Below are 25,238 nucleotides of genomic sequence, written 5' to 3'. Positions count from 1 at the left end.
GAATCCACTGCTGGATATTAGATGCAACACATGCATGACTTGGGCAAGCCCTGTAACCTCACTGGGCCTCGGTTTCCTCATCTGTAAAACGAGAGAGCTGGACTAGACAGTTTCTAAGGTACCTTCCAGCTCTAACAGTCTACGATTCTAGGTAGTGAAAAAGACGCTGTGACTGGGTCAGACTAGTGTTCCAGGCCTGGCTCCAACACCAGGAAGTTGTTTGACCTTGGGCAAGTCCCTTAATCTCTCCAAGGCTTATTTTCTTCTCTGTAAAATGGGGATAATGATGATGGGAGATCAAGTGAACAAAACTGAATTTAAAGTGCTTTATAATCATCAAGCACTCGGGGGCAGGAGGGAGGCCCAGAAGGAACGCCTGGTCTCGGCCCCTCCTGCTGGCTTGCCAAGCTGCCACCCTACCTGGTGTCAGTGGCCCGGTGCCTCAGAGAACGAGGGGAGAATGCTAGTGGCTACTTGTTTAGAGGGAAAGCCTAGGCGCTGTGTGTCTTTCTGGGGTTCTGCAGAGCCGTCCCATGGGCAGGGCGGATGGTCTTGTGTTCTGGAAGGCTGCGGCCCTGTGCCCACCTGGCCCGGATTTATCTGGCTTATTGCTGAAGGAGGAGGTGGAGGCTGCCGCCCCCGTGTGCCCAAGGCTTGGGATGGGGCACGGGCACCTCCCCACACCAGCTCCCAAAGCGTGGCTTGTCTGCCTGCACCGGGGAGGCCGAGCTTTGCCCTCCCAGGATGGTGCTGGAGGCGGGGAGTGGGAAAGGGAAGGGAGAGAAGCCCAGTTCTGGCCTGACTCACACAGAAACACACAGGTGGGGAGGGAAAGGCGGCCACCCCGGGCTGTCTGGTCCCTCCTCGGCCTTCTCCCTGACCACGGGGCCTCCCCAGAGCCCAGAGAGAAGGCGGCCTCAGGCGAGGGGGCCAAAGACCCGAGTTTCTCAGGGGCGGCAGATGAAGGCACAGAGATGACACAGACCGGTGGCACTGCTTCTCTCGTCCCCCCAAACCGAGAGGGAAGCCCGTGCCCCGGGAGGAGTCAAAGGAGCGCCCAACCTGTGCACCTGGGCCTGCTACGGAGGGCGCCAGAGGCAGAGCCGGGGGCAAGGGGACACGCTCCGAAGCTGGCAGGGATGCGGGGGCCCGTTTGATGCAGCCATTTTCTTAAGGAATAAGGCTTCTTTCAAGCACCTGGTGCCATAGGTGGGCTACTAATGCAGTTTGTTGATCAGTGAACGCTGATTTATGAAGAATCCAGCTTACCCAGGGGAGGAAGTCGTGGGAGGCTGATGCCACTTGCTAAAGGGGGGGGGGTGCTGTGCTGGCTTCTGACCCCTCCCAGCCCCCCATCTGGGGACAGCCTACCCTGCCTGCTCCAGGGGTCCCAAAGGTCCCTGGAGCCCAGATCCTGGCTTTGTAAAGTGCAAAGAGGAACACAAGGACCAGGCAGTCGCCCCTTTCCTGGTACCAGACCGTCCAGTTACCATGGATGACGCTGGGGGAGGAGGGGGGGCCAGAGGTCAGGGCCAAAGCTGGGGGAGGGGGGTGCCCCGCAACTGTCCACACATAGCAGCCGAGCAGGGATGGGGGGCTTGTAACAGCATCCATCCTTCTACTTCCCAGAAGGGGCAGGGCAGGGATCCCCAAAGCACCTTGGGGGGCGGCGCAGGCTTGGGGATGGGGGTGCTACGTGGTGTCCTGATCCCCCGCACTGGCTCGTCGGACCTGGTGTTGTCGTTGAGATGGGGCGGGAAGCAGCAGCCGTCGTGGGCAGTGTGGTCCTCGGTGCTACCAGGGAAGGGGGTGGGGAGCGGAAAGCCCCCCATCCCGGCGCCCAGCCAAAGGCAGCCCATCTCTCCTGTAGTGTTTGGGATGTCCAAAAGATTCGTTGTGGGATACAAAGTCAGAGCAGCCTCCCCGCCCCCTCCAGACCAGCGTCTCGGCCCCTGGGGCAGCAATCCAGCACCTGCCAAGAAAGCCAGAAAACCCGACCCCGGCCTGGCCGGCCTCCCCTGGACACCCGCACACGCACACACGCTCACACGCACACAAGCCGTGTTCAGCCGCCTCGGGCCATGTGCCCACAAGTCCCGCTCACGTCCGGCGGGGCTTCTCGGCTCTCCCTGTTAAGTGCTTGATGCCGAGATCTCAGGAAGGGGGGGCGGCGCCCTGGGGCAAAAGGAAAGGCCGAGGCGGGCGGGGAGGCAGCCCCAATAGTCTCCATGCTCCTAGGAGCTGCCCCAAACTCCAGGCCTGCTTCTGCAGAGAGAAAGTGCCAGGGCCCACCTGTCAGCCTCCTGGGGGAGCCCGGGGCAAGTTGAGGTCTTTTTCTTTCTTTTTTCCCTGGTGTTTGAAGAAATCTTTCCCAGTGTTCTTTGTTCCAAAGGTGGTTGACCGCCACCAGACGAGGGAAGCAATAAAGTCAGAAGAGTGTGTGGCCCCTTCTCTCCTGTGCCACTGTCCAGCCTGGCTGAGACGGCGCCCTCGGAGCTCGGGTACTCTGCCGAGGCCACACTTAACTTACTCACTCACTATGGGGCATGGATGTGGGGTTCAGAGAGAAAGGAAGGGTTAAAGGAATTTGTTCTCGGGGTCTTGGTTCTACCCGGGGACGGGCCCAGCCAGTTCTGTACAAGTGGTGAGAGTGAGAGCCCCAGGAACTGGCCTGTGGACGGCTGACCAACGCTGGCCACTGCTGGGGGTTCCCTCAGATGCTGAGAAGGGAGGCAGCATCGTGTGGGAGGTCAGGCTGGCCCCTAACTGGGTCTCAGCTCTGCCCGCCCTGCCAACTCTCCTCCCCTGAGAAGCCCGGACTCCCGGCCCGGAAGCCGCTCCTCATAGGGTGTGCTCGGCCTGCAGCTGAGGCGGGAGAGGCGGCTGTAGCGGGGACTGAGGAGTGGGAGGAGGAGACTGGGGAGGGGATGGCTGACCCATGACCGGCGTGGAGGTGAGGAAGGGGAGGGCGGGTGCCCCTGAGGAGGGGGAGCTGGGTGTGGCCCCGGCAGGCTCGCCGATGGGCCGGTTGTAGAAAAAGAAGGGGCACTGCTGGATGAAGAGTTCAATGATTGTCTGATAGGTCCGTGTGGCTGTGAGCGCGTCCATGGTGCTAAAGTCCGGTCTCATCAAGGTGGGCCAGAAGCAGATGGACAAGTTCTCGCTCGTCATGAGATTCACTTTGTTGTTGTGACTGACCCTGCAAAAAACCCAAAGCTGTGGTCAGTGTCTCCCACTGGAACAAAGCAGAACCCATAGCAGCAGAGTGAAACAACGGCTGCCCCTTCCTGGGGAAGCTCCCCTTCCTGGTGCTCGAATTGCTCAGGGTGGCACTGGTCAGCCTGGGTCAGCGGCTGCGAGACCAGACTTTGCGTCCAGCCTCTGACCGGAGCCTCGTGTTCCCCAGGCTCTCCAGAGAGGCTGCTCGGCTCCCCTCTAGCCCTCCCCCTCACTCCCAGGCTCCTCATAAGAAAAGTCACAGCCAGGAGCTCGGGGGTGAGCTGGGCATCGTTCCTCGTTGTGTCATTAGTCATTCATTGCCAGGTCTTGGCCTGGACCTAACCGGAATGGCCAGTGGGGCTCAGAGGAGCTTAATGAAAGGCCTACAGAAACATGGATCTGGTCCCACACTGTCATTTTACAGTTGGGGAAACTGAGGACCACAGCCTCCAGGATTCACCTGGAGTCCCAGCAAGCCCAGGGTGGGGCTGAGGCCTGGCTCGTGTCCTCCATGACCTTTCCAATCAAGGGGGGAACGAGCCCCAGGTATGGCCGTATGGAAGACCATGGTGGTGGGGGAAGAATGAGAAGGGGTGGCTCAGAGGCTGCTAGCTGGTGGGGCCTAGTTCTCTTAAGCAGCAGAGTGGTGCTGTGTCAGGAGGCATTAATAATCTCTGGGGAAAAAGTGTGCTTTCTCAGGGTCTCACATTTCTTCATCTAGGAAATGAAGGGGTTGGAATAAATGGCCCCAAATTCCCTGCAACCAGTCAGACTGTTGCATTCGAAACTGAAGTCAGAAGGAAGGAAATGTCTGAGCAAGGGCCAGGAAGAAGTCCAGGTGCCCACTGGCCATGCAGAATGCCAGGGTGAGACTACTGGACCTAGAGTCAGGAGAGGAGGACCTGAGTCCTGGTCAGTCACTTACTAACCATGTCCTTGCCTCCTTGGGCCTTGGTCTCCTCTATCCCAGAGGATCTCTGAGCGCCTTCTCCTAGCTCCAAATCCTAGATCTCTAGATCAAATTCTTTGCCTTACATCCCACTTAACTATACAATTCTCTCAAAAGTGCCCTTTCCCCTCTTCCCTATAAAGCTGACTGTAGGTTCTAGGGAAACCAAGAGAAAGTAGGAGGGTCTTGAGGACCAGGGTGCTGCCCCTGGTCCTCCTTAGGACCCAGGGAAAGCCCCAGTGAAGAAGCCCACTGACTCAGGGGCTGAGTGGAGGGCTGGGGCCCTGGGGGTGAAGAGTTTCTGTTTCTGGTCCATCTCTGCCTTGTAATAAGTTATTTGTCAATTAGCTAAGTAAATAGAAATTCTGAATAACTAAGAATAAGTAATAGGGTTGGATGTCTGTGAGTGGTACAGGGATCCTTTAATTCAAACAGTGGAATCCTAATGAGATCATGGGAAGGAATTCCCAGATTTTCCCTTGGAAGGGCAGTTAAGATCCCTGGTCACTCTTTGGGTTTGATGCTCAAAGGGTGGATGGCTGGAGTTTCCTCTGGAAATCTTGGAAGAGTTAGTGACAGCTGGTCTGGAAAACATCTTGTGAGCTGAGAAGAATGGGAGAGAGATTAATCTGACAGTGAGAGAAACTCAGGCTGTTCCCTGATTCTAACAGAGGGGGCAGAAGAGAGCTCCATTTCTGTGAAACCAGCTTCTGTGATCTTGTCACAGTTGGAGTTTGGAGACTGGAGAGGGAGAGAGAGACAGAGAAGGCTAAACTGATTATTTGAAGATATAACATAAGAATATTTATAAACAGATTAGATTACATAGTTACGCCCCTTGTGGAGTTTTATTTGGGGTCTTTGAGGGTTCAGTTAGAATTCTTTAGTTTAGGGAAATATATACATATATCATTGATATATCTGGCATTTTTCTTTTCCCTGCATTCTTAGAGTTACAATAAATAGGGTTTTTCTACAAGCAGGGAGGCTGCCCCGCCAAGCAGTGGATGCACATTTGGGAAGAACAAGCTGGTCTCCTGAACTGACTTGCCTGGGAATATGGAGGGAAGAGGACTCCTCTGGAGGAAGAAGCCCCAGCTTTCAAAGCTGGCTGGGATACTTCCTGGATGGGGAGGTCATGGAAACCCCAAGGCTTAGTTTCCTCCTCTCTTCAATGGGAACAATGTTTACAAATCTACAGCTCCCGGGGATCTCCCCAAGGAAGAAATGCCAGTGATGGGGACAAGTCTTAGCATCAGTCTCTAACGTTCCCATTGGCTCTAAGGAGCAAGGAAATGGCCCTGCAGGTCTGCTAGAAAGAAATTGGAGAAATCTCCATGAGTTTTTACAAATATCCCCTGTATCTGGGAATTGGATGTGGTCGCTAGACTGGTCTCTGTGAGCACAGAACATCCCTCTCCTTGTCTGGAGCTAGGATGGGAAGCACCAGTCAGACACTGGGGCTCCCCCACGGGACTCGATGAGGAGAGGAGGGAAGGGGAGAGAAGGGGAGGGAGCCTCTAAAGGCCAGTTCAGCTCTGAGTCAGCAACCAGGAATTCAGAATATCTGAGGTCTACTTTGTGGAATCTTAGAACCTCTGAGTTCAGTTCAACCCAGTTCTACAGAAGGATGAGCAAGGCTTGGGGATGTCCTGCCTTTCTGCCATGTCCAAGGAGCTGCTTAAGAAATACTTTTTCACTCTTGGTGAACAGAGAAAATGAAAACTTCCTTTGAAAAAACAGAATAAGGGCTTAAATGTTAAAAACAAAATGGACTGGAAGAGGAGGGTCCTGATGGGTGCAGGGGGAAGGCTTGGAAGGTGGAAGAACACAATGAAAGAGAAGAGTCCCTGAAAGGTCAGAGCTCTGAGAGAAGTGAGGCTCAGTCCAAAGAGTGGGGAGTGGGCCTGAGGATGAGGGCAGCCTTTCCTTTGGTAGAGGAGGAGGCGGCTCTCCAGGGGCTGTCACTGAGCAACAAGACAGAGAAAAAGGGGGACTGGTGGTGGCAAGGGAGGGGTGCTCTAGGTCTTGTTGGTAAACCTATTTCTCCCATGACTGGCCCCTCTGCCCAGCAGCCCCATGGGAGAGCTTTCTCCCCCCCCTGTCTGGGGTAAGGTGGGGGCTCACAAGTGGTGTGAGGGTGCAGTTTGGGCACTCTGTCTCTAAAAGGGGAACATCACTACTCTAGACAATCAGGAGAGGGGGTGCTGGGGTCCCAGAGGAGCATGTATACAAGAAGTAACAGTACATCTCAAAATGGCCAAATTGAAGAGGTGCCAGAAGTCCTTCTGGAAATGCACATGAGCAGGAAGACATGAATTCAAATTGTTATATTCATATGCTGGGAAATGATGGAAGCAAACTTGAATGACGGGGAAGGCAGTTGGAAGACATAGGATGTTTCCAGGTGCTGTGAGCCAGGGGCAAGCGTTGGTTGGCCTGGCAGAATAAATTCCCCTGACAGCCACTTGAAGGGGTCTTTTGGTCTTGGGTCTTGGGTCTTTGGGCTCTTTAGGTCTCTAGGTCTCTGGGTGGTGAAGGGAGGCTGGGAGGTCTATGAAGAAGAGGGTAGAAAGAATCTGAATATTTCCTGAAGACTGTGAGAGCTAGTGCATCACCAAACACTGGTAGTGAGAGAGCTGAGAGAATAAGATCAACACAGCTGCATCATCAGCAGTCCCTATTCTCTGGCTTGGCTGTGGCCAGGCCAGAGGTGTAAGGGAGAATAAAGCTCTTAGATCAATAGCCTCCAGTCCTGATTGTCAACTAGTTATAGGTATTAGATTGACAGGGTCTCCAATCCTCATTCCTTGTCTTGTTTATCCTTTCCCTGATTATAGATAAAGAGATTTTAACAAGTACCTTCCTGAGTGGTCTTTATATCATGACCCTTAGGGAGGGAATCAACACAGTCAGTGTATCTGAACTCAGGTAACCTTGACCCCAGGGTTCTGTTCAGGACTCCTAGTAAACTGTTCATTCTAAGAAGTTCTCAGAACAGTGTTTGTCTTTAGGGACTCTGGCTTAAAGCACAAAAATGACGGGTAAGCAGGCAAGGGGGAAAAGTATCTCACAAGGACTGGCAAGAACAGATTTGCCTAGAATCTTTCCAACCTAATTAAACTGAAAGAGCACGAGGTAGGGTGAGATCATACTCTACACCAAACTAGACAGCACAGAATGGCCACAATGGGGGAAGAATTGCAGAAATGAGGAGCAGCTAAGTGAGTTGGTAGATAGCCAGGCCCACAGACAAGAGGTCCTGGGTTCAAATCTAGCTGTGTGACCCTGTAACTCACTTAACCCCAACTATCTAGATTTTGCTGCTCGTCTGTCTTGGAAACAATATTCACTATCAATTCTAAGGCGGAACATAAGGGTTAAAAAAAAAAAAGAATCCAAGAAAGAAGGCAGCAATAAAGCCCAGATGTCAGTTCTCAAATGAAGGGTATCAGATCAATTCTAGGTGTTAACGCGAAAGAGGCCAAATGGTTCCTAGGTGTCACAGACTTGAGGGGCAACTCAGAAAGGAGAACTTTAGTCCAAAGATCAAAGGGGAATAGGGAGGATTCCCACAAGCATGAGCAGAGATGAGGGCAGAAACAGAAGTCAGGAGCATACAGATCCCAAAGCCAGAGAGAACAAATGGACAAGGAGCACAAAGAAAAAAACAAAGTCTGGCATGGGCATCCCTTCTTGTTATCATGGAGCAGATGGATCAACAACTTCTTGACCTGCCCTGATGGTCATTTGATTCTTCAAGAGGAACCAACCAGGTTAACAGGTAGTTTGTCCCTTAGCCTCAGGATTGAGGCTGAACTGGCTGCTGAAGTGGAAAAGATGGGAACTATGGGGGGGAAATGATCCATCTGGGAAGGAGAAAGAGAGGAAGTTGGGTCCAAGATTGACAGGCACCCAGATTTCAAAGGAATAAGAGATCCCATGACCTCAAATACAGGGGGAAGCTGGCCACAGAGGAATGCTTTCCCAAATGAGATTTGAGAGATGGAGGAGTGAGTCTTAGGAGAGGGACAAGCAGACATAAGTTTAGGAGCCTGGCTAACAGACATCAAAAGCAGAGAGTCAGGAAGAATGCCTCTGATTGCTTTGGATGAGGCCCATACAAAAGGAGAGGTCTAGAAGTCCTCTGAAAGCCAGGGGACACAATCAGCCACACCTTCTGGGGTCTTCCGAGATCATGGAGTAAGGGTACCCGAAGGCTAGCAAAGGAAGGCCAAAAGTAGGACAGAGTCAGTAAACTAGAGGGGACTGAAGTTGACTAGATGGACTCGAAAAGGGAGCATGATCCCTCCAAGCCAGCACAGGCTACAGCAGACTGACTTCATTCCATTTTCTTCCCTGTGACAAGGTGATAAGAAGCTCAAGTGAGGCAGAGGACTAGTGGAGGGCTCTAATACACTGTGCCAGCAGTGCCATGCTTCATTCATATTCTCAATAACTCAGACAAAAAAAATAAGCTGCATGGCTATTAAATGTGCCTGGGGAAAAGTTAGGAAGGATAGACCAGGACCTCCAAACTGCTTGAGAGCATACATTGGCAGGCCAAATTGAATCTGATGAAATCTAACAGATACATGTAGTCTTCTACATGGATTCAAAAGAATCAACTTTATAAGAAGCAGGTGGAATGAACCATGTCTAGAAAGTATTTGAAAAGATCTGGAGGTTCAAGTGGATGGGATCACTGACTGTAACGAGACATCTGGAGTTCAGGCCAGCGGACATGAGAATGCTACTTATTCTGCCATGTCTATGGAGAAACATGTCCAGTTCTTTGTATATTTTAGAAAAGAACCCAGAGGATAGCAAACAGACTGGTGGCACTCTTGGACAGGATGCCACATGAAGAGTGGTTGATTGTGGTATATGATGATGACAGAATACTACTGTGCTATAAGGAACGATGAAGAGGATGATTTCAGAAAGAGCCGGGAAGACCTATGTGAACTGATGCAGAGTGAAATAAGCAGAACCAAGAGAACATGGTACACAGTAACCAAAGTACTGTGGAATGATCAAATATGATAGACTTTGCTACTAACAGCAATACAATGATCCAGGACAATTCTGAGGGACTTATGACAAAGACTGATGTCCATAACTAGAGAAAGAATTGTTGGAATAGAAATGCAGATGAAAACATGACTTATAACTTGTTTATGTTATGGTCTTACAAAAAATGAATAATATAGAAATATGTTTTATGTGATAATACATGTATAACCTAGTGGAATTGCTTGTCAACTCCAGGAGGGAAGGAAGAGGGGATGGAGACAACATGAATCATGTAATGTTGGAAAACTTATGTGTAAATTTATTATTGGAATAAAATAAAGATAAAATTTAAAAAAAAAATCTGGTTCCCTGGAAGAGAACTCAGACTTACCATGTTTAGCCCCAGAAGAAAGAACTGAGAATAACAGGTAAGTTTTGTGGAGAAGCAATCAAAGCTGGGACAAACCAGACAAAAGACCTGGTGACATGATGAGTTCTCCACCAGGGGCCCATCTTCCAGTCACATTGACTCATCACCTATTGGGTGGGTTATGGAAAGCATTCTTTATCTGTGGCCTCTGAGGTCCCTTTTAATTAAGAAACTGTTGGCAGTCCAATTGGTACCTACTTTGGCATCTCCTTACTAACATTCTGGACATCCAAATGCCATTTAAAAATTTTCATGTAAGTGGGATTCACATGTTACTGAGGGAGAGCCCACTGCACCTGTCAAAAGCCCTGCTATTAGGAAAGACCAGGTAACCTACCTGGACTCCTGAGGACAGCTGGAATTCTAACCACTCCGATTTTCAGGATAAGATCTAAGTCTATGAGAAGAAACCATCTGGGCCAAGAGAGCCCCATCCTGAGTTATGGAGTGATTCTTTGACAGAAGAGAGAGGCAGGGAATGTCAGCTCTTCCCCATACAGAGCATCAACCCCAGCCTGAGAGCTAGCCAGCATCAGGTAACAGAAAGCTTGTTGGGCCCAGGAGTCCAGAGCCCTGGGGCTTGCCTGGAATCAAAGGGAGTCACTTTATTTTTGAACCTCAATGTCCTCTTTTGTTAAAAGTAGAAAATGACATTTGCAATACCTGGTTCACGGGGCAGTTCTAAGTAAGGTAAGTAATCTGTAAGCCAGAAAACCCCTCCATTCAGTCTTCAGTGGCTCCTGACTTAAACATTAAGGGACAACAGAAATAAAACTTTGTATAACCTAGGGAAGAACCTGATGAAGACCACTACCATCAACATACTTGTTTAGGTGAGAGATGACATATTTGAAGACTTCGTGATTCTCCTTAGGAAATTTCTTTAGCACCTCCTTGAGAGCGTGTAACTTCTGTTCCCGGTCATTGATTTCTGCCAAAGCAAAAGGAACCAGAGTCAAGAAATGGTATTGATGGGCAGAGGCCCTTATAGCCCCAGCCTGGACAGACAAAGAAGTAGGTTCATGTAGACAACACAGGGCAATCAGCAGATATATGAATGGACTTGGCTAGACGTTTTCAGAAAGAACTGAGACTGGCCAGATGCCATTTTTTGGCTCCCAAATAGGCAGAGGCTTGCTCCTCAAATGCCACCCACTCAGCAATAGGATGGCTACCAGGGGCCAGTTTCACCTTTGTGTTGGGGTCCCTGCCTGGGGAGTACTGTGAATACCAGCACTGTATTACTGGGGCTTGCTGGCCACTGCTGTACAAAAAGAATGATTCAGGAACTACTATAAAGAAAACCATTCTTCCATCATCACATTGCCCTTGGAGACATGTATCCCAAGGCAGAGATCACACTGTCTTCCTGAACAGATGAGAAAATTCTGGTCCATACACTGGCAGAATCTCCATGGAAGGATCAAACCCCAGGATAGGATGAGAGATTCTGGATTATTCTGAGAGAAAAACATGGAGTAGACACAAAGCTCCGTCATTGTAAGACTGATAACTACAAGAGAATGCCTAGAGAGTACGTGAAAAAGTCTGACTCCTTTTATTCACTACCCTAGAAGACAGCTCCATGGATAAAACTGGAGAAAGAGAGCTGGAGGCATCTTACTTGTGAATTGGCTCCAGACAGGCTGGGAAAGGAAGGTGGGCTTGGGTTTGTTCAGGCATTCCTTGGCATTTCTCAAATATTCAGCCTTCTGACCATTTAGCATTTAGTCCAGGCCACTAGCTTCTATTCTTTGGCATTTAGATTTTGGCTTTGGAGATTTAGATTTTAGCCCAATTAATTAATTACTTTTTAAATAAGGAAAGTAGATTGGCTAAGCAATATGGTATGTTGACAAGCACTCAGGTGGAAGCCAGGACCCCTGCATTCAAGTCTCAATTCTGCCAAGGATTTACTGTGCCTCTGAATAGGCAGGTCTCTTCTTGAAGCAGAATCACTTGCCTGCAAAGTGAGGTGGTTGGATTAGCTATTCCTTCCCACTGACTTTCCGTTTTACTAAAGTCCTTTTTGACTCTGCCACTCTCATCTCTCAGATCCTCTCCATCGTCACATTCTAGGGTATAAAGTCCTGTCAAGGTTGAGCATTCTCTAGGCCTTTCCCCTAATCAACTTTCATGCTCTAGCAATCTAGAACATAAGGTCCCTTCCAGTTCAGACACTGACTTAGGTAACCTATTCTTCCTTCATTCAATAAAAATCAGTCAAATGGAGGCAGCTAGGTGGCACAGTGGATACAGTGCTAGGCCTGGAGTGTAGAGGCACTGGGTTCAAATGTGGCTTTAGACACTTCCTAGCTGTGTGACCCTGGGCAAGTCACTTCACCCTGTTTGCCTAGCTCTTGCCCTTCTGACGTAGAGATATTACTATGACAGAAAAGTAAGAGTTAAAAAAAATTTTACTGCATGCCTTTATCACAGACATTTGATGTTCTAGAAGCTAAATTATAAGGATCCTTCTAGCACTAAGATTCTGGTTATGTCAGTTGGGGGTGAGACCCCTTGGCTTTAAACCTATGGTCTGTGCTCCCTTGAGAGCGGCCAGAACAAAAGGTTTGCTCCTAGATAGGGTGTACATGTGAAGGGATGAGGGAGCAACAGGACCACGCTGAGAGGTAAATCCATGACCTCGCTGGTGGTCAGGAACAGAGAATGTCAAGAGTTGGCTGGATACACTGATTAAAGATGAGAACAGACCCCAGAGCTGGGAAGGGATCCAAGAAGCTGGCCAGTCCAATCCACACGAGAACAAGAATCCTCTCGAGAACTTTTGTGGTTGTGTGAGTGGACATCTAATTTGTATAAAGATGCCTCTATCGAGGAAGAACTCACTACCCTCCCCTACCCAGCTGTACATAACTAATCCTCATACAGTCTATCATCTTAGTAAGCTACTTCTGGACATTGTGTCCTCTCTTAGTGGGTTGAGAGACAGGACCTGGGTCTGAGATCTGGCTCTGCCAGTTCTAAGTGGGTGTCTAGTCAAACAGCTAATCTTTCTGAGCCCCATTTTCTCCTCTGTTAAATGGGAACAATACCACTTCCCAGGGAAGTTGTGGAAGAAGAGCATGACTTCATTTAGAGAAGACACCACTTTGTACAAAGACAAGACATGAGCTATTCCTGCAGTCAACAAGCATCTATTACATGCTATGGTAGGGCAGTGAGGGGATGCCATGGTGGCACAGAGCACTAGCTGAAGTCATTGAGATTCATCTTTCCAAGCTCAAATCCAGCCTCAGACATTTCTTAGCTGTGTGACCCCCAGCAAGTCACTTAACTCTTGGCCTAGATTCTTCATCTACAAAATGAGCTGGAAAAGGAAATGAGAAACCACTCCAATATCTCTGCCAAGAAACCCTCAAAATGGGGTCATGGAGAATCAGGTACAGTTGAAATGATGAAATGACTACGTGTGTCAGGCAGAAGGGTTAGGGAAGAGAATCCTGGAGTAGAATATGAGTCAAGAAACAAACTGGGAGATGTGTTGAGGAGGCGAAGTCTTTCTCTACCTGGAGCATGAATGTTGGGAGAGGACTCAGAAAAGCATGTCAGGGCTGTAAAAGGTCAGGCTGACAAATCGGAGCTCAACTCTCTAGACTCTGCAGATGGCCAAGACTTTTTCCTGTGGGCGCGTATGTACGCGCGCGCGTGTGTGTGTGTGTGTGCGTGCATGTGCGCACATGTACTAATGGCTGGTTTTGTCTCCACATTAGAATTGAAGTTTCTCAAGAACAGAGATTGCATTTTTTGCTTTTCTTGATATTCCTAGAACTTAGCCCAACACCTAATGTGTAGTAGGTGCTAAATCAAGTTTGTTGACTGACACCCGCACCTTTTGAAAAAAGACAAATCAGATAGAAAAATTAAAAATATATTCCTTAATGAGAATGAAGCACTAACTACCTTTATACATCAATAAAAAAAGAGCAGGATGTGATGGAAAGAACAACAGGGGCTCTTGAGTCTGAGAAATTAGTTTACATCTTGGTTATCAAAATTATGGGATGTGCAAACCCTTGTTGCGGTAAGCTACCTCCAGGAGGTCCAACGTTCTCCTCTGAAAAAGAGAGAGAAATCTGCCCCTACAAATTGACTCTGAAGCCAGGGCTTTGCAGAGTGCTAGTCAGTCCTTCACATGAGAGTCAGCTCTAGCCTTCAACCTTCCAATGGCCTGTGTTTAAATCAATGGGGAAGTTGTTTTGGGAAATGTGAGGAACACGTGTGTGGCTTCAAGTTTTCCTCAGTAAAATAAACCTGCACCCTCTTCCAGACACACACTCAGCACAGGTCTCTCTGGAAGTGCCTGAGCTGCAATCGGCACAGCTGCGTTTAGCTTCATTAGTCACGTGGGCAAACGACAGCACCTTTAGGGAGAGTCTGGTCTTGCTCCTATCTCAGGGCTGGAGACAGGGTACCTGAGCACCTTGGGGGTCCTTCCCTTCCTCTGGCCTCCTGGCCCTCCCCATTAGCCTCCAGCCCTTTCACTTCATCATGACCAGAAAGGTTTAGAAGATGCCTTGAAGCCATGTAGAGTGGTGGGAAGAAGATGTGGAATCTGAACACAAGCTGCTCCCACCCAGCTGGTTCACCCTCTGTGGCCTCAGTTTCCTCATCTGTAAAACACAGGGTTGGGCTTGAAGATGCCCGAGGTGCTCTTTTCTGCATGGACTCTGGACAGAGATGGAAGCACTGACATGAGGCCCAAACCACCAGACAATCACGGAAACTGGCTGCTAGGAAGGAGACAAATGCAGAGCCCTGTGCGGGGTGGCACAGTGCTCAGTCCTATGGGCAGGCCCCAGGTCCAGTTCCTCCCAGTATGCCAACCTGGCTTTCTCTTAGACAGACTCTCAGGATGAGAAGGGACTCTGGGTGCATTAAGATCTAGATGTCTTAGTAGACTGATGGTTGGAGTCAAGAAGGCCTGAATCTAAATCCTGCCCCAGACTTTCCTGGCTGTGGGAGCCTGATTAAGTCTCCCAAGCCTCTCACTTTGGCAGAGCAGGGGTCAAAGCCCAGGTCTCCCCAAGGGGAGGCTCCATCATTAATTCATGGTATAATCATAAGGAGGCCTGAGCACCACATGGCCTGTTTTTTCTGCCAGGGCAGGGGGAGGGTGGGTGATGGAAATAAGACTCGAAGCTTTGAGGGCAGAGGCTCCATTATCATCAGCTCGGGGGTGGGGCAGGTGCTTGTTGCCTGGCCTGGGCACATCCCTTTGACAGGCCCTTGTGCCCCCCCAAAAATGAGAGAGCTAAGCCTGATGGTCTCCTAAAGGATAAGGGCATTGACCTGGCCATGGGAGTCAGGAGAAATGAGGAGGGAGAGTGGAGTGTGGGAGCAACTATGGGCAAACTTCAAAAGTCTCATGGTGAATGTTAATTTAATAGGAACGGAATTTTTTTTTGGTCTCCTGACAAACTGATGGGAAAGTGGGTAAGAATTTCCTCAAATGGGCACGTTATGGATGGCTTGGCAATGATCTCCTTGGCAGAAACTTCCAGATTTATGAGGACCCACCGGAGGTTGGCCAACCTTGGCATTCATTCTACAGAGAATGTCAGGCGAGGGTCCCTGGCCTATTCAGATTACGGCGCAGAGACGCCAGCACTCTGACACTGCCTGGGAAAGGGTTCTCCTGAGAGGCAAGCATGGAGTTGCCAGACTCATTTGATGCAGGAATCCAGGTGAGGTTTGCTACCTCCAAGTCAAATAAGGCCTCAAGGTGGGCTAAGAGACCATGAGTTTAGAGCTGGAGGGCACCAGGAGGAGGGGGCAAAGCTCAGACTGACCCCAGGTCAGGAATCACATCCCCAAGGATAATGTCCCTTCTACTGCCTCCTATGGCTTTCATCAAGAATTGACCACAAAAGGGACAGCTGGGTGGCTTAGTGGATTGAGTCAGGCCTATAGAAGGGAGGTATAGAGTTCAAATCTGCCCCTAGAAATTTCCTAACTCTGGGACCCTGGACAAATCACTTCACCCCCCATTGCCTAGCCCTTGACTGCTCTTCTGCCTTGGAACCAATACACAGTATTGATTCTGAGACAGAAGATAAGGGTTAAAAAAAAATTTGACCACAAAACATGTAATGTTAGAGGAGGAAGGAACCTTCAAGGCCTTTCAGTTTAACATCGTCACTGTCTAGGGAGACTGAGGCTGGTCCTGAGTCCAAGCATGTAAGACAACCTGCCACCACCCACCAAGGAGCACAGAATACGGGGTACTGGGAACATCATCCTTCTGGTACATCTTACACCTGTCATGCCTTTGGCATCAGCTGGCAGAAATGACCCTGGAGGAAGGAAGGACATGAAGAACAGGACCCCTCAGGAGAGGAAGCCATGCCATGAAGGCCTAAGGCTCTCCCAGGGGGGCTCTCCTGTGCCAGGCTCCTGGCACAGGAGCATCTGGGAACGGCTCAGGGAAGTGAAAGACAAAATGGGAAGAGGAAGTGCCAAGTCCCTATCCTCTTCCAGGAGGTGACAGAAGCTAGATGTGGGGTTCCCTGCACACCAAAGACCCAGCCCAGCAGTCCCCTAAAGGATGGACGCTGCCAGCAGCATCCAGGATGTGGGGAGGCTGCACTCACTGTGGGCCTCCACCAGGTCATTCTGCATGCTGTAGGGCACAAGGGGGTCTGGCAGCTCAGAGAAGAAGCTCTTCATGGCACCTGCCACAGTGTTCACGGTGAAGTCCTTTTCAGCCAGGTCCAGGTTGTGGTCTGCAAATAAACAGCAAGATCAAAAGTGTGCAAACCCCAACGTTGGGCCTTGGAACAAGGAGGAAGCAGGCCACTGCTGTTTGCTATTGGCCAGGGGTGGGTGGGGTGGGGGTTGAGGGACTAGAGTTGGGGTGGGAGGGGGGACAGACTTGAAAGTCATCAAGGGACCCCACCCCACCCCAGCCTGATGCAGGCAAAGGCTGAGCCCCTTCAGGAAGGGCAGGGGGCCCAGGAGAAGCCAACCATGCACACTTATCAGTCACTAGACAAGGATGGGAGAGGATAGGAAGCAGCATGTGCCAGGCAGGTAATAACAAGAGCTCTGCCAAAAACATCATGTTCTCAGGTTTCAACCTGGCCTCTAGTGACTGCCTCCCTCAGCATCACCTGTTGCCCATCCAGCTTCCTGCCCAGCCCATGGAGATGTGCAGATGTGTCCTGGACAGCCCTTCAGCTGCCTCCAAGATTCAGAGGGTACTGTCAAGTGGTTCAACATCAGGAAAAGGACAAATGCCCACAGTGGCAATGCCACTAAGAGGTTGGCCCCTATGCCTCAGAGATTCCCATTGGATATGGAGCAGACCCCTGCCTGGAGCTGTCTCTTGCCATCAGAATGGGGGCAGGCACTGTGTCCGTTCTTCTCTTGGTACCCCAAGTCTTTGGCACATAGATGCTCACTCACTCATTAAATGCAAGGCAGTTTGGGGGGGCCTGGGAAAGGCTTCATGTGGATGATGGTGCTGAAAAGACTCTGGGGAGGGGAGAAGGTGGGAGCACCCCCACGCATGGGGGATTCTTGGAGCAAAGGCATAGACATGGGAGAAAGCACGTAGGAGGGAATCTCGCAAGAATTCAAAGCCAGGTCTTGCGTCTTCAAGGCGAGGGCATCATAGCTGGGTCCCAGCTCATGCCTAGGGCAGTCCCCTTGAGCATCTTCCATTCAGACTTGTGCCAGTGGATGATGGCGCAGAAGTAGCTCAGAGACAAGGCAGATGGCTAACTGATGTGAGCAAGAAACCAAGGCTCCTTCCCTGTTTCTTAAATGCACACAGGCCACCAGTTATCCCACTGTGGTGGCTACCTTTCAGACTGCATTTTTTGGGGGGTGGGAGGGAATAGGGAGTTGACAGGTATCATAAAAACAACAGTGTGATTTGTTCTCTACAGTTAGGATGTTTAGGAGAGCCCAGCTTTCATGGCTACTTAATAATAACCCTAACATCCCAGAAAATCAGGGATGGAGATCTCAGAACTGAGCAAATCCAAGGACCTGGTATCTTCAGAGATGAGGAAACAGTGAGGTGGGGGAAGTGAGGAGTCTATCTGGAACCCAGGGTGAAAGGACCAAGAGAAGGCCACAAGGTCTCCTGGGTCTGGGAAAAGCAATCCTATTAACAGTGGCAGGATGCCTCAGTGTTTCTTAAGGGTGAGGTCTTAAGGATGTTTAAGTGTTTCTTAAGGATGAAAGGACAAAAAAGTCCAGGCCCTCCCAGAGAAGAGAACGTGGCTCAGGGAGATGGCACACCAGGGATCTATATCTCAGTTGGGACAAAGGGACAGAGCCTGGAAATGAGAGATCACAGGGCCTAGGATGCAGCATGGATGGAGCACTGTGCCAGAGAGGAAGACAGGGGAGCCACTCAGTGAAGGAAGGATCTGAGGGCCAGAGAGAAGCATCTCTATTTCTCCCACAGGCAAAACAAGGAGCTCCGGGACCCACTCACTGCCCAGGTTCTTCTGGCTCCCCTCTTCCAGGCTCCAAGTCCATTTCCTACACCCAGCCCTTCTAGTCTGTCCTCAGTAGCCTCTTTCCCAAACTACTCTGGGCATGTTTGTATCCCTTCCCCACTTGTGCTGTCTCTATTCTTGTGCCTTGTTTTTGCCTCCATTCCTATGGGAAGTTTCTTGCAAATGGACTGTGGCACTGTTTGTATTTGTATCCCTAGAGCCTGGCACTGTGCTTGACACATGGTCAGGGGAAAATATTGAGACTCTCTCTGGGGGGAGACAACAAGGGAGTGACCATAGACACTGAAGCAATAAAGAACATTAATGCAAGACAGAATCAGAGGGAAGGCACTAATGACAGAAGATAGAATTTGAAGCTGAGTCTTGAAGGAAGTGGAGGAAGAAGACCATTCTAGACACAGGGACCAGCCCATAGAAAGACTCAGAGTTGGGGGCTAGGTTATCAGGTGTGAAGAATAATAATGAGATTAGTGGAAGAAGACTAGAAGGGTGAAAGGGACAGCTGGTACAAGGCTTTGAAGGCCAAATGAGGATTTTCTATTTTACCCTGGGAGGAGGGGGGGAGGAGAGAGAAGAAGAACCACTGGGGAAAGTGGCTTACCAAGTAAGGGGCAGTACTAGGATTGGAGGCACACCTGCAGAAAAATCACTTTTGGTGGCAGAATGGAGGATGCATGGGAGCAGGGAGAGACTTCAGGCCAGCGGTTCACCAGTAATGAGGGGATGAAGGCTTTAGTGGGGGGTGGGAGGTAGGGTTGGAAGAGAAATGGTGGGAAGACAGAAACAGCAGTGTGGGGTAAGCACAAGTAAGAAGATCAGGATGGGCAGTAGGGCATAGTAAGCTGGGCAGAGGGCAGGATTGGGGGAAGCAGGCCAAGCTAGAGATCCATGAGGCAGTTGGTAATGTCAGACTGGAGCTCAGGAGAGACTGGGGATGGTGTTTAGACTGGGAGAATCACCCAGGAGAGAGCAGAGAGGGAAGACAGAAGAGCACTTGAGACTGAGACCATGAGGCCACCCATGTTTAGTGGGTACAGCTGGAACAAAGATCCAGCAAAGTGGACTGAAGAATGGAAGGATGAGTAAGAGAAAAACCAGCAGAGAGCAGGGAAGAGAAATCAGGAAATAAAAGAATATCTGTGCAGGAGGAAAGATTGATGGACAGTGCTGAAGGGTTCAGAGAGCTGAGGACGAATTGTCAGCAACTCTGGAGAGGACAGTTCAGTTGAAAGCCAAATTGCAAAGGTTTGAGGATCAAGAGACAGGAGGGGAGAGGAATAAATGATGGCATTGTAGGGTGATAGGCATGCATGGTGTTGAGGGTCTAGTTACCAGGTCTCCCTGCCCAAAGCTAGGCCCTGCCAGGGGCTTGAAGGGCAAGAGACAGGAGCAGGGCCCTTCTTTTACCAGGAGGACAGCAGGGGATGGCTCTTTGGCTGTTTCAATAAGAGTCTTAGAAGGAGATTCCCTCTGCAGCATGGCTAAGATGTACTCAATGCTTTCGACAGTCTTGGTCATGTTAATTTGAAATGGGCTACGCCAAAACTTCTGGGCAATGCTAGAAGCTCCAAACTGCAGGAGACTTGAGACCTCCATTAGATTTCAGGCCAACCACTAGACATTTTCAAGGTTCACACAGTGTTACTCCACTACCATCAAGTTGGCATTGTTGAGGCTCCTGGTGAAAGTTGTCTTAGTCTGAATCTGTGGGCCCATGCCAGAGTCCTTAAGGATGTATACGGAGTGGGCACTGTGGATTACCTCCTGGTATACAACAGCCTTGGGCAGCATGTACTTGCTGGAAGGCTCACACTCTGCCCCCGGGGAAGACTTCACCATTATCTCAGGAGGAGGGGCTGGGGTCAGGGGGTGCTACATCCTGGGGAGAGAGATGTCAGGCTGGGGTTGGCCATGCCATGAAGAAACATCTGGCCACTAGGCTCTCCTAACTATATTTAGAATATCCCAGGCTGACCTTTATGCTTCAGCCTGTCAGCAGCTCCAGCCTCCAATAGGTCATCTTTAGTTTTAGATTGTTTTGAATCTATAAACCTTACCTTGATCAAACTGCCTCTGAAGGCTCTCCATCTCAGATTTATTTCCACTCACTCTGTAGATGCCTTCAGTACTCAGCCCTGAGGGAAGAAAGCCAAATCAATTACTTGGGCACAGTCCAAACAATAGTCATGAGGAACTATAAATCATTCTGATCTGTCCAGTGATGGGCAAACTTTTTAAAGAGGGGCCAAAGGAAAGGCAATGCTCCTCTGTCAGTCTGTTTCTAAGGCAACTCTTGAAGTTTCATTGTATTGTATCCTACTCACTGTATTTGTCAGATTAGGAATAATGTTGTGGGGTGGGATAGAACATTTCACAGTTCGCCCATCACTGTGTTAGGCTATCTGACCATGCATGGGCAGACACCAGCTTCTGCCTTAATTTCCTCCTCTGTAAAAGACTGTTGTGAGAAAAAATCTTGTAAATCTTCAAACACCAAGTAGAGATTGAAAGCAACTTGCTCAAGCCACAGGGAAAACCATAGGTAGAAATCCAGCTGTGTACAGTCCGAGTTTGTGGTTCCCGCTTGAAAGCCTAAGTCAACCTTCTACATGCATTCTCTGAGAGGTTGAACAAGCCCACTGACAACACAGCACAGCAGCACTCCCTTCTCCCTTGAGCACGCTGCTGCTACACTGCCTGCCCTGAAACAAGTTCAGCTGCTGCTGGGACGCTCAGACCCTCAAGTCAATCTACGGTCTCCGAGCATTTTAGTGGCCACTTGTAATCACTGCAAAGCCTGCATTAGGCACGATGAAAGCCCCCCAACCAGGCTGATAGCAGGTGGGATCTCAAGCACAGACCACTCGGAGACCACGGCAGAAGCCATCAATTGCTTGGTTTAAAAGCTTTTAATTGCTCATGGGACAGGTCTCGCTTCAGAGACTGCTTTCACCCCAGAGAAAACAGGGTTAATGGCCCAGCCCAGAGGACAGCATAAATTGCTGGGCCCAACTACAAGGGATCTAGCTTGCATAGCACCCCTAGTGTGGGGTAAGCAGTGGATGCTGCGTACTTTCAGTCCAAATGCTATCAGCTAACCCTCACATGACCTGGGTTTGATTCAATGCACAAGGCAATAGGAAGGTTCCTCTTCTCTCACCTTTTTGAAGTCATTCCCTCGGAAGCACTGTGGCCTGAGCACAACTTTCAGGCTTAATCAGTAATGCACATTGTTTCCCCATGAGGTTCTCTGCCCACCTCCAGCCTCTCTGGGCCTAGAAATGGGCTCCTTTTCCACCTCAGTCACCTGAAGGCTCCACACAAGCACCACATCCCAAAGAGATGCTTCCTCCCAACATTCCCAATTCATTTTTATGTATTTTAAAATCTACTGATCTGTATTCATGCTGTGCTCTACACCCACAGCCGCATTCCTGAATGTAAACCCTTGGAGGGCAGGGACTAGAGGTACAGACTAGTGGCATGATTTGAAAAGAGAGTCAGAAAGGACCTCAGCCATACATCCCCTTCAATTTACAGAACAAAACAGAACTCTCTGATGGCAGCTATTCACAAACATCCAGCTCTGAATGCTTTGCTTGGCTTCAGGGCCCTGGGACTGCACCTGCTGGGAATTAATTGAGCTGCTATCCTAATCCTCTTTCAATATTTCAGTGACCCACCACTGTGAGCTGCTCCTTTCACTAGATTTTGCTTCTCTATGGTAGCTATGGCTGAAAGAACCATCCTGCTATAAGGATCAGTCTGGTGACAATCAGGGTACTAAGTTGGCTTGGCTGGTTCTCGGACCAAAGGCACTGCCCATCTCTGGGCTTCTGGATTAAAAGCTGTTCTAGCTTAGCAGCAGTCCTTGCCAGAGCTCACAATCTGTGTGGACAACCTACAAGGTTCTTGGGAACATAGCAGTATCACAGGGAGTCATCGGAACACCTCTGAGGAGCTATTTTGTACAAATGAGGAATATTATAAGCCATTTACCAAAGTGAATGTAGGAATGAGTAGTCATTAGAGAAACTGGAGACAGTCAGGGTACATCCACAACCCATAACTTGGTGGGATGGGCACCACGGAGAGCAACCAGTACATGCTCAACTACTACATTCATTTGAACAAAGGTGCAAGAAGCAGCAGCTACGTGCAAAGTCCAATGGGTTTCAGAGACCCTACTTTCAAGAAGCTTCTAGCCTAATGGAGAATGGGGAGAGGGAAGGATAACAAATACACAAACATCCATGATGGACACAGGAAGGGCAAGGGATATATTTAGAAATGGTGGTCATGTATAAATAATGGCAATAAAAAAAAGGAAAAACTCAAAACATTCCCTTAAACAATTCCCTGATCTAGTGCGCCAGAGTTGTTTCTGGCTCTAGGCACCTAGTCACTATCTCCCAAAGCTTTTGATATCAAAACACCTTTGTCCTAAATCATATTAGATCTTTTTGAATCACTGGTATAAGACAAAGATGGAACATCAGCAAGAGGCGTTCAAATCTGGCCTCAGACACCTCCTAGTTGCATGACGCTAGCCCTTGCCGATCTGTCTTAAGAGCTGTTACTAAGACAGAAAATAGGGGTACAAAAAATAAACATTTCCCATCATATCTAAGAACAAACTGGAAATTAGCTGCCAATAAATTACCAGGGGTGTGGTCCTGCCAAAACCTCACCAGTTCTGTGATTAAATCAGACTGGAGCACATGAGAATCTAAGTCCCATTTTACAACACTGATGAATCAGCAGCCCAGTATTTCCTTGTAATTTATACTTTTGTTTATTTTATGAAATCCTATTGCCATTTATGAGGGCAACTCAGACCATCTTGCATAACACCAGAGCCTAATTTAGGGAGAGCTATCATTTGCCTGGCCCACACTATTGGTATAACCACTAATTAAAGAGCAATTAAAAAAATAAAAAACCTCTGAGCAGGTGGCTAAGTTTAACAATGCTGACAACAGAATGAGGGCCCAGGTAAAGTGATGACCTGGGAACATGGACAGCCTCAGGGAAGCACAGTGAGCCATTTTTTCCAGTCAGTCTTGTATGAGAGAACATTAATGGACACTGGATTCTAGAAGGGCAGCAGTAGAAGCTGCAGTTTCTGTGATGGGAGACCCCAAGAAGGTCCTTGCTCTTCTCTGAGAGAGAATATCATTCATCAGTTTAGAGACAAAAATAAAACTACCCAAAAGCATTCTAGGGAATGAAACAGAACTGAAACAGGAGTAAAATAAAATATGAGAGCTAGAAGAGACCTCAGAATACAGAATCAGACATCACTTTTCAGATGGATGGAGGGAGTACTGGATTGTGAGCTGGAGGACCTACGCTCAAGTCTCAACTCTGTCTCTACTAGCATACTCTGGAGAAAGGCATTTAAGCTCTCCCAGGCTCAGTTGCCTCATCTATAAAAAAAGATAGCTGGACTTAGAGGTTGGAGGTATCAAACACTTTGGGTCTAAACCTGATGAAAATGGCATTGGGAAATACTTAGCAAAACAAATAAAAATGCAACCTAACGGATATAACCACTGGTTTTCTAAGTCAATATGCAACCCATAGGGTTCCTTAGGTATGCGTTTTAAGTGGCCCTATTTATATCTGAGGTTTGGCACTCCTGGATCAGATGGTCTCTAAGGTTCCCTCCAGCCCTAAACCTAGAATCTTATCAAGGCTAGTCCAAGGTCATAACAAGCAATCAGGAGGGGAGCTAATGTTTTCCAACTCCTAATTTACTGTTCTTTCCACCAACTCCCCTGACTTATTTTTTTAAGCAATTAGAAGGCAATGGAATAAGGAATAAGATGCCCAACCTTAGACTAGATGGTTTTGTTTTTTTTTTAACTCTAAAATTCTCTTTTCTTGCACCATCCTTCCCCTCACTGCAGAGATGGTGAGTATGGTCGTTGAATACTTCATATACTATTAGACACAGTTGATGTGATGGTTAATTTTCTTTTAAATTAAATCTTTCTTATTAGGGATGGCCTGGTGGATAGAGGAAGAATGATATATTTGTAAATGAAGGTCATGTATAAATGGTTAACAATAAAAAAAAGATTTTAAAAACCAACAAGCTATGCATTTCCTAAAATGCCTCTCTGCTCCAGCATGCCAAGGCTGCTTTCAGCTCCAGTCACCATCTCTCCCAGAGCTTATGATTTTTTGATTTGCTCCACCTCTATCATTCTGACTGGTGGTGGGCATGCCAACTTATCTTGACTAGTCTTGGGTTCATAACATCATTTCATGGCCATTTCCAGGCCACAGTGGCCACTGACCTCTCATGAGCTGCCCTCCCCTTTTCTATCTGTAGCTCTGAGAATAGTAATCAAATTAACAATGCCATTCTGGGGAAGGAAATCTCAACCCACTAGCCTATTACATCACCATTCTCTCTGACTTCTTGCTACCACTTATTATGTATGTTATCCCCATTAAAATGTAAGCTCCTAGAGGTCAGGTCCTGTTTACTTTTATCTACCCCTACCATTTTGCATAATGCCCTGGGAAATAATAAGCACTTAAAAGTTCCCATAATCATCCTGAAGCATTTCTCTAAAAAGCTTTTGGATCTGATTAAGGCTGCACTATAAGCTCATCTGCTGGGGAGAGAGAATATGACTGACTCTTGGACAGGGTGAAGCCAAAGGAAACTGGGAGAAACGTTTGGTGGTCTTGATGTGACCTGGGTACAGGGGAATAACTAAGTAAACCACCTAGTAGCTGGTTTCCTCTAGAGTTTTTACTAGTCTCCCTCTTCTATCCTAGAGTCATGGAAATGGATTATTTCACTAATAATATTTGATAAGATCTATTTGGGGTTCCTTTGCACATTTTGGTCAAGATTTAGACTCCGGAGAAATCCATCATAAGGTTAACTCTACTTAAAATAGTGAAGACACCAACATAGTTCATGTATTATTTTGCTGGCTTTTCAACCAGGTCACACAAATTAGACATAAGTGCTCCTCTATGTTCTGTTCTAGATCCTCTTTTCTTCTCCCTCTATCTTATCTCAATCATCTCAACAGGTCCTAATGGTTCGAAATATCATCTCTAGGAGATGGGGGTGGGGGTGGGGGAGGAATAAACATTTATTAAG

At 48.6% G+C, this 25,238-nt stretch overlaps 1 protein-coding gene across 1 annotated transcript in view; it reads right to left on the bottom strand.

Moving 5' to 3' along the window:
- Positions 1-2,763: 2,763 nt before the first annotated feature.
- Positions 2,764-25,238, bottom strand: part of ARHGAP35 (Rho GTPase activating protein 35) — a 95,294-nt gene continuing 72,819 nt past the window's right edge. Inside the window, exons 3-6 of the mRNA XM_044667329.1 lie at positions 20,167-20,244; positions 16,229-16,360; positions 10,440-10,545; positions 2,764-3,199 (exon numbers count right to left, since the gene is read on the bottom strand). Coding sequence (XP_044523264.1) covers positions 2,842-3,199; positions 10,440-10,545; positions 16,229-16,360; positions 20,167-20,244 — 674 coding nt within the window. The 3' untranslated portion in view covers positions 2,764-2,841. The remainder of the gene's footprint in view (positions 3,200-10,439; positions 10,546-16,228; positions 16,361-20,166; positions 20,245-25,238) is intronic.

The sequence above is a fragment of the Gracilinanus agilis genome, chromosome 3 (assembly GCF_016433145.1).
Source record: "Gracilinanus agilis isolate LMUSP501 chromosome 3, AgileGrace, whole genome shotgun sequence".
Lineage (NCBI taxonomy): Eukaryota > Metazoa > Chordata > Mammalia > Didelphimorphia > Didelphidae > Gracilinanus > Gracilinanus agilis.
Note: the sequence above shows the minus strand (reverse complement) of the source record. Positions and strands in the feature narration are given on the sequence as shown.